This window comes from Dicentrarchus labrax, unplaced genomic scaffold, assembly GCF_905237075.1.
Source record: "Dicentrarchus labrax unplaced genomic scaffold, dlabrax2021, whole genome shotgun sequence".
NCBI lineage: Eukaryota > Metazoa > Chordata > Actinopteri > Moronidae > Dicentrarchus > Dicentrarchus labrax.
In genome coordinates, this window is record NW_026136944.1 from 1 (window position 1) to 9,364 (window position 9,364).

The window sequence follows — 9,364 nt, forward strand, 5'->3', positions numbered from 1 at the left end:
GGCAACTATTTTTAATTTTTAATGTAAAAACATTTCATGGTTTCAGCTTGGTTCCAATTTGCTGCTTGTTCTTTAAAGAGAACAGGAAGTAAAACACACACACAGACACACACACACACACACACACACACACACACACACACACACACACACACACACACACACACACATTATTGGTACATTAGAGGCTGATGAATAAAGCAGTAACAGCTGCAGTAATAAATGGTTAATAACACACTATCATATATTAATTAGCAGATATGCACTCAGTGGTACTTTATTAGGAACAGCTGTAAAATCTAATGCAGTCCAATACAACAGCTCAGACATAAATTCTACATTAACAGATCAATAATGTTCAGGTTTGACTGATTGGCAACTATTTAGATAATAGTTTGTCATTTTTCATCTCTTCCAGTTTATGGACCTTCTCTGCGACTCTCATCTTTCAGGTCTTCTAGTCTACTCCTTATAGATCTTCTTTTCTGTCACATGATCTGATTCAGGACACTTACATGAAGTGCAGTGGCCCTCTTCCATCTTCAAACACTCTGAGGGCTCTCTGGATCCACATGGATAATGACAGTTCTTCTGACAGGATGTACAGCGGGTAGCTTTGTATGGGACAGTTTCTGTTTCTGTATTTTTAATGCTTCTTTGTTGTCGGCTTGGTACTGTGATGTCTTTTTTGTTCCCGGTTGTCTTCAGTTGTTGAGGTTCATTTTTTTCCAGAAAGTCTGTGAACTGTCTCAGTCCTTTTGTTGATATTGTATCTGCATGTTTAAAGTATTCTGTGTCCTCTGTCCTGTCTTCATCCTGACAGTTATCAAACAGGAAGTGAACAGGCTGATTCTTTTCATCTTTGGCAAACTCAATTTTTGCATCCTCGAGGGTTTTCAGAGCATTTTTAGGTTTTATTCCATTTGAGTGAGTGATGAGGGCAACAATGTTCTTCTCCACATCTTTTCCAAACAGAGACATCACTGAATCAAAGATGTACCTCACTCTGTCACTGAGTCGATTCTCAGTCGCTTTCAGCACCAGACCCACTGCATTGATCTCATGGACTCCGTCCTCTGAGCGGAACAAGTCTAATAATTTGTGACTGACGATGACATCGTGTTCAATCCCTCTGGTATCTCCGTATCCAGGAGTATCGATGATGGTCAGAGAGTAGGGCAGAGTTTTACCTTCAAAACCAAAGATCCGATAAACGATCACATCTGATGTCTGACTCTCTGACTGCCTTCTCTTCTCGTCCTCTACGATCTGAAACCAGACATCGTCCTCCCACTTCACTCCCATGGTGTAGTTGACCAGAGCGTTGATCAGAGTAGATTTTCCTGCTCCTGTTTCACCAACAAGTAAAATGGTTCTGTTTGTCTTGTTCACATCTTTTTCACCAAGAGTCATTCTTGTTATAGTTCCAATCTTCTCTTTCTTTGGTTTCAGCTGGTAGACAGCGGGAGATCCTGATTGGATCAGAACACTTTTAGAGATGATGTCATTATATTTGGACGAGCTGTTCCTGTAGAAAAGTAAAGACACAAGTTCAAAACTCACTGAACATAGAATGAAATACATAAAATCACCCTACTTGCTGTCTTTATAAAACCCTTTTAGTCTCACAGTAAAGCAGCAGCAGTTGGTTGGGCTAAACAAACATTGTAAAGGTGTCACTTTGGACTTAATTAGATTTATAGGTATTATCCTTCCCTCCTCGTACATCCCAAACATGTCATTTATTATTCTTTTTTAAAAGCTACATGAAATTAAATGTAATAAAACTAAATAATATTTATATCTACTAATTTGAATAAAAAAATCTTTGGCCCAAATTGTTGTAGCTGTTTGTTAAAAGTATATCTGTATTATAAAGACTTCAAAGAGATTCACAAAATCAAATTATTAGAAACATTTGAAAAGCATTTAAAACCATTAACCTTACTCAGCATTCATTAACAATATATAAATATGTAATAAATGGTTAATAACACACTATCATATATTAATTAGCAGATATGCACTCAGTGGTACTTTATTAGAAACAGCTGTAAAATCTAATGCAGTCCAATACAACAGCTCAGACATAAATTCTACATTAACAGATCAATAATGTTCAGGTTTGACTGACACTGTCAGAGAGCATTAATGTAAATATATGATTATTATTAAGGTTGTAGTCTGCAGTGTTGTACTGGACGACATCATACTGAGAGCTCACAGTGACGCTGGAACTTACTTCATCAGCTCTTTAAATGCTGATTTACCAGCTGCTGTTAGTTTACTGAACCCGTAACTCAGCGCTGCCCGGGCTCCTTTATCTTTATCCACTCGTCTTTTCATCTCTTCCAGTTTCTGGACCTTCACTGTGTCTCCTTTCTCCTTCATCTTCTCAATCAGGAAGTCCAAGTGGACAAGAGTGGACAGTGAATCAGTATTCAGGGCGATCTGCTCCAGTTTGACAACATGCTGGAAGGACTCTTCCAACCACTGATCTTTATCTTTCTGAAGTTCTTCTGTTTCCTTCTTTAGAGTTTCCAAAAGGTTCAACCTGCTCTCACTTTCTGTCTTGTTCTTTTCATACTTCACTTTCACTTCTTCTAAGGTCTTCTGAACTTTTCTTGTCTTGTTCACATAGATCCACTTTTCTTTCACATGAGCTGATACAGGACACTTCCTGGTACAAACAGTGCAGCGGCCATCTTTCATGACCTCACAGTGTCCTGGTTTCCAGGCCATTGTACATCCAGGATAGTGACAGTTCTCTTCACAGACTGTACAGCAGACAGCTCCTTCATAAAACACCTTCCACCACATCCCACCATCAATAGATTGTTCACCTTTGTAGACCTCATCAACTTCTACAGTGAACTTCTCATTGTTCTTCATCTCTTGTTCATATTTCTTCAGAGCTTCCTCAGTCTGTTGGATTTCTTTCTGTTGTAGTTCAATAAACTCAACTCTCTCTTTCAGGTTTTGGATGCAGGCTGTCAGTCTGATTCGTGAATTCAACACTTCAACAGTTGTTATCAGCTTCTGAGATGAAGTGTCTTTCAGAAAGTCAGTGAATTGACTCATACCTGCTGTTGTTAAGCTCCATGCACTTTTTAAAGCAGCTGTATCTATCTCTGTTTTCGGTTTGTTCTGGTGGTTGTTGAACTGGAAATAAACCGGCTTATTGTCATTCTTGGCATATTTAATTTTTGCATCTTCTAGAGCTTGGAGGGCATTTTTAAATGTCAGACCATCTGAGTGAGTGATGAGGGCAACAATGTTCTTCTCCACATCTTTTCCAAACAGAGACATCACTGAATCAAAGATGTACCTCACTCTGTCACTGAGTCGATTCTCAGTCGCTTTCAGCACCAGACCCACTGCATTGATCTCATGGACTCCGTCCTCTGAGCGGAACAAGTCGAATAATCTGTGACTGATGATGTCATCTTGTTCGATCCCTCTGGTATCTCCGTATCCAGGAGTATCGATGATGGTCAGAGAGTAGGACAGAGTTTTATCTTCAAAACCAAAGATCTCATAAACAATCACATCTGGTGTCTGACTCTCTGATTTAATTCTCTCCCCTTCTTCCTTCTGCTCCTTCTCGTTCTTCTCGTCCTCTACGATCTGAAACCAGACATTGTCCTCCCACTTCACTCCCATGGTGTAGTTGACCAGAGCGTTGATCAGAGTAGATTTTCCTGCTCCTGTTTCACCAACAAGTAAAATGGTTCTGTTTGTCTTGTTCACATCTTTTCACCAAGAGTCATTCTTGTTAGAGTTCCAATATTCTCTTTCTTTGGTTTCAGCTGGTAGACAGCGGGAGATCCTGATTGGATCAGAACACTTTTAGAGATGATGTCATTATATTTGGACGAGCTGTTCCTGTAGAAAAGTAAAGACACAAGTTCAAAACTCACTGAACATATAATGAAATACATAAAATCACCCTACTTGCCGTTGTAACCCAGGTTAATATTACCTTAAAACCAATAAAAGGGTAAACAAACAATAAATGTGATGCAGCCAAATAGATAACATTAGGCATTAAGTAAGTAATTATTTATTATTATTTTATTTTGTGTGCTACTCCTTTAAAGGAGTCATATTATGCCCCTTTTTCAGGTTCATAATTGTATTTTGTGGCTCTCCTACAATAGGTTTAGATGTTTTAATGTCCAAAAAACACATTATTTTTCTCATACTGCCTATAGCTGAGCTCCTCTTTTCAGCCTCTGTCTGAATCGCTCGGTTTTAGCTCCTGTCTCTTCAATTTGTGACTGAAGGAAAGAAATGATTTGTAAGTAAGAGTTTGCTGACATGTACAGAATATCATTGTGATTAGTGAAATAAAAGTCTGTAGACTTTAAAAGGAAATAAGATCAATGAAAACAGCTGTTGTATCACAAGTTAATCTGGTCATATCATGCTTTGCCACAGCTAACTTCAAGATGGGTTTACATATTTACAGTCTTTATGAAAGTATAAACTGTTCTGAAAAGATTTTGACGTCAGTATAATATCAATGTATGAAGACAACAAAAACATTTTGTAAAGGATTTATTGGCATGACATGTACCTTATGTTAATGATTTGATTTTGGTGGGTCTAAATGCAAGTTAGAAATTAAGATAAGATAAGATATAAGATATTCCTTTATTTGTCCCACAATGGGGAAATTCCAATTCCAAATTACAGACATTATTTCTAAAATATGTTGTAAAGGTTTATGGTTACCATATATAATGACACAATTTAATCACATTTGACATGCTTTCAGGTTTTACTATTGTGCAGCATTTACAAATGTGACTGTGACAAGATTATCACTTGATGATCCCTGTCCAAATTTACTTAAAAACCTAAAAAGAATTGACATGTGAATGAAACTCATATACTACCACCCCAACCCCCATACATGCACCTGTGCGTAGTTAACCAAACCTAGACGATTCTGTTCTGATCTTAGTTTGTACAGCTGGGCATCCAACTTCTGCCCCTATTGCAAAATAGGTAACAATATCTAATTTGGTTGAAAGACTTTGCTGACATGTATAGAATATAAATAAAAGATAAAGTCTGTAAACCTTATTATGAAACGTGATCAATGGTAGACAGATTGCATCACAAGTTAATCTGATCATAATGCTTTGTCACAACTCTACTTGAAGATGGTATTAAACATATACTGACTGTTTCAATGTATAATACCACAATTCTATCACATCTTATAATCTCTGTGCCATTTATTCAAAATCCCATGTGAATCGGATTTGTATACCGTAGACCCACTACTGATTAAAGTTTTAACATTATCCAATTTCTCTTCCTATTGCAAAATGAGATTTGACAGTTGTCTAACTTGGATGAAAGAGTGTGCTGTTATGTAAATAATATCATTGTGATTGGTGAGATAAAAGTGTAGACGCGACATGATCGATGGTAAAATGTTGTAGGCTATCACCAGTTGATCTGGGCTATCACGCTTTGCCACAGCTGACTCCACACTGCGTTAAACATATACTGCAGACTGTATGTTTCCTTACAGACTGTGTGACAGTATAAACTCTTCTCAAATAGACCTGACATCAGATTAATAAGGATTCGTAAAACGACAGAAAGAACATTTTTTTCATTATTTATTGACATTTGCAGTGTTTGGAACAGGCATCGACTCAGTCACCTACTGTGTCATTCTCTTCAAGCGTCCGGAGATCGCCGCCGCAAATAAAATTGATTCAAACTCCAGGTACCTCCGTTAATCTTATTAGACATCAGAACTGGAGTGTTTACAGTGTTAAGGATTTCATTCTGGTTGGTTAAAATTATGAAAAGAAGTCAATTCAGTCAGTATTTCTAGTGTACAGATCTGCATCAATGCTCGGGAATATCACCAGTTAATTCAACGACCAGTTAAACCGACACACCGGCAGGTAGCTCCTCACTGCTACTGAGTTTATCAATATTAATTCAATAACTGCTTCTAAAGCAAAAACTTCACCAGCGGACATGTTAGAGCGGGAGTCTGACCTGAAATCACGGAGAAATGAACAACATCAACAATCAGGATTACAGCTTTCTGTGACGTTTTCCTCAGGTAAATACTGATATATTAACTACATATACATACATATAACTAATATAATATATATATATATATATATATATATATATATATATATATATTAACCTCTATCTATCACATAATGTTAGTGTTTATACCTTAACTATGAGAACCAACACTGTGTTTTATGTCTTTCCAGGTACAGCAGTGAGCAGTGACCTACAGTCTACACAGCCCAGTGAAGTTAAACATATTATATATTACATAATATTAACAACATTAGTCAAGCAGTTGTTTCTAGTGAAGAAACAGCCAGTAAATGTACCAAAGTAATCAGAGTAATAGTATAATGATTACTGTAACCTCCCATCTGTTATATTCTTTATACACATTAGTTTACTGAGACCATGGAAACAGAAACCTGGAATACTTTATCCTGTACAACATGTCAACATAACTGAAGGAATCACTCATCTAATAAAGTAACTTGTTTATGTGGTTTAAAAACTGCCAAGTAACCAACTGTTAACGGTACTGTATCCATATTTCATAGTCTGATATTTTAACTTAAAAGTATTATTACCAAAGTTCACCTTCAGGTATTTGTAAAAGCTGCAATTATGTTTGAACCCCATTAAAAATACTGTATACTGAATATTCTATCATTTATATTATATACTGTGATGTAATTTATCTTCCAACATAATAAAGTTTGAATGTGAGACAGTAATGTATTGTGTTGCTTACAGTCATTAATACAGGTTTAAATTCCACATTTTCATATTGATAGATGTTGTCTCTCCACAGACAGTTGGTACAATCCCTCTTTCAGGAACAGTCTTTCAGTCAGTCCACTGTTGTACTGACCGAGGTTGTGAAAACAGTCCCACATGAAGGTTCACACACACCTTCCCGTTTTTGTGACTCTAGCCGGACATTGCCGTAAAAAAAAATTTACATACATTTACATATGTAAATTAGTGTTGGGCTGTGCAGCCAATGACTGAACAGTTTGTCTGCTGAGGCCTTTGCCCAGACATTAGGCTGCAGGCTGCTGGCTGGACTTGCTTGTTCTCAGCTAGCTTGCCTTTTATAGTAACAATGGCGGAGCTCCGATAGTCAACAGGAAGTAAAGAGAGGTGGGTGGCAACAGGAACCAAATAACAACTTAAAGGACCCTAAGTTGAAAGTTATTTAACGTTAGAACTCGATTTAACGCAAACCAAAGAGAGGTAAAAATAGGAGGAATAACACGTCTCTTGAGAGCTGGACATTATTAATGTGAAATATTTCAAAGAAACTGAGCGTATGTTCTTTTTCTTTTCGTGTATGATGTGTGTGATTTGGTGCCAACTGTGTATGTCCACTACTAACTCTTCTATATAAATAAGCCGGCAGTTCAAACTTACTTCTCGGTCTGTGGTCTGTTATTACTGAGGTCTAGTTACAAACTGCTCCTCCAAACCTAGACTCTGGTCCCAGCAATCAGTTATATTTACTGTATTGCACTGTCTTAATAAAACCCTTTTAGTCTCACAGTAAAGCAGTTCAGTGTCTTTATACCACGGACACCAAGAATTCTGCATTATGAATATCTGCCATTAATTCCTGTTAATGAAGATTATAACCAGACTCCTCTGATGCAGCTGTTTATTCTAAATTAATCCATCAGACACAAACTATTTTACCTGGTTGGTTTGTAATCATTTTGAGGTTTGAACTGTTGGTTGGACTAAACAAACATTGTAAAGGTTTCATTTTGCACTTTGGTAATTGTGATATTTCTCGTTATTTTCAGAATTTTTACCAAACATTTAATTAATTGATTATGAGAAAATAATCATTAGTTACAGTCTGAACATCCTGCTGTTCTATTAATAAATGAGTCAGAATCATTCTAGTTGTTATAGATATTGTTCTCTGTGTAGACGACTCTTTAGTAGCAGTTCACTTACTCTTTATCTGAGGGTTCATTACTGAAGAGTGGAGGTTCCTCTTTAGAGTCTGAACTGTCCTCCTCTTGCTCCTCACAATCAGTCCTCTTCTGATCTGAAGTCAGTCTGAGAGGTAAAACAGTAACACTGACTGTGAGCTCAGAGCACAAGAATCAGGACATAAGTTTGTTCAAGAGCCACAAACACACACACACACACACACACACATTTACAGTATGGGTACATTAGAAGCTGATTAATAAAGCAGTAATAGTAAAACTAACACAGTCATTCAGTCGAGCATGGTCGGTTGGTTAAACAGTTTCTATACACAGACATCTACTGTATGCATGTACTCTTTCTTCAACATACACATTTGAACCAAAATCATTAATTTACTGAATTATACTGAAAACCATTTACATAACTGAAAGTTATCCTGAAAACTACTGACAAGCTTTCACACGTTTGGTTTGGTACAAAAAGTACATTATCTGTGTCTTCAGTTGAGTAACAGTTACTATTGAAAGGAATAGTAATTTTATATGAAGCCATACAGTATGGTGTATGAGAGGATGTCAGTGGAACTGGAAGGTGGTTGAGAAAAGAGAAGTTATTATGAATCTCACTGCTTTCTTTGGTAAGATACGTCCTGTGTAGCATTCAAATGCTCCGATTGGCCAGGCGCCCATTCTAATGCAAAAGATACTTCTGACAGAAAACCTTTAGGAAGTCAGGTTGTTGAACTATAAACAGTCAAAGTGAATGTTTAGGAAGGAGGTTGTGAAGAATGAATGAGTTCAAAGTCAGTATCATATCTGTCCTTATGATCCTTACTGCCTGAAGTCAAACAGCAGACGTTCAGTAACAATGTGTGAATATTACTGAGCCCTTTATGGATGAGTTAAATATGCTACAGTAATCTTATATGTTACTGTTTATAACACAGGGAGTTTATTCATTGTTAGACGAACCTCTTCAGAAAGAAACCTGGGTAATAAATTAAGAGTATACCCCTTTCTCCAGACACCAGTCCACCACTGATTATCCCTTATATGATACTGTGGTAGAAATGTTACTCACGTTGCCATGGTAACAGCTTCACAGCAGCTTCAGGATGGAGCAGTTTATTAGTTCTCTGGAAGAAAGAAAAACCAGTCAGTAACCTCTCCTCCTGTCAACTGTAATGTAGTTATTAGTAGATATTATTAGATACTGTATCGTACTGTCAGTGACACAGAGAAAATAAAGTCTAACACAGTGGGTTTAAGTGGTGGGGGGTCAGGGGTCACAGCTCTGTGCTAAGCTAGCTCAGTAGCATTATGAGATCAATGTAATTGAATGTAAACAGGTACTTGAATCATTT

General features: G+C 37.1%; 1 protein-coding gene across 2 annotated transcripts; it reads right to left on the minus strand.

The window, feature by feature from the left end:
- Positions 1 to 251: 251 nt before the first annotated feature.
- Positions 252 to 9,158, minus strand: LOC127360803 (uncharacterized). 2 transcript variants are annotated; one of them, XM_051395254.1, is made up of 4 exons: positions 9,082 to 9,156; positions 8,020 to 8,124; positions 2,243 to 3,885; positions 252 to 1,528 (listed from the first exon to the last, which is right to left on the minus strand). In XM_051395254.1, the coding sequence occupies exons 3-4, from the start codon at positions 3,661 to 3,663 to the stop codon at positions 463 to 465; spliced, it is 2,487 nt and encodes an 828-aa protein (XP_051251214.1). In that variant the 5' UTR covers positions 3,664 to 3,885; positions 8,020 to 8,124; positions 9,082 to 9,156; the 3' UTR covers positions 252 to 462. The 2 variants fall into 2 exon arrangements, with proteins under 2 accessions (XP_051251214.1, XP_051251215.1); XM_051395255.1 differs by lacking the exon at positions 8,020 to 8,124 and having other exon boundaries at positions 9,082 to 9,158.
- Positions 9,159 to 9,364: the final 206 nt, after the last annotated feature.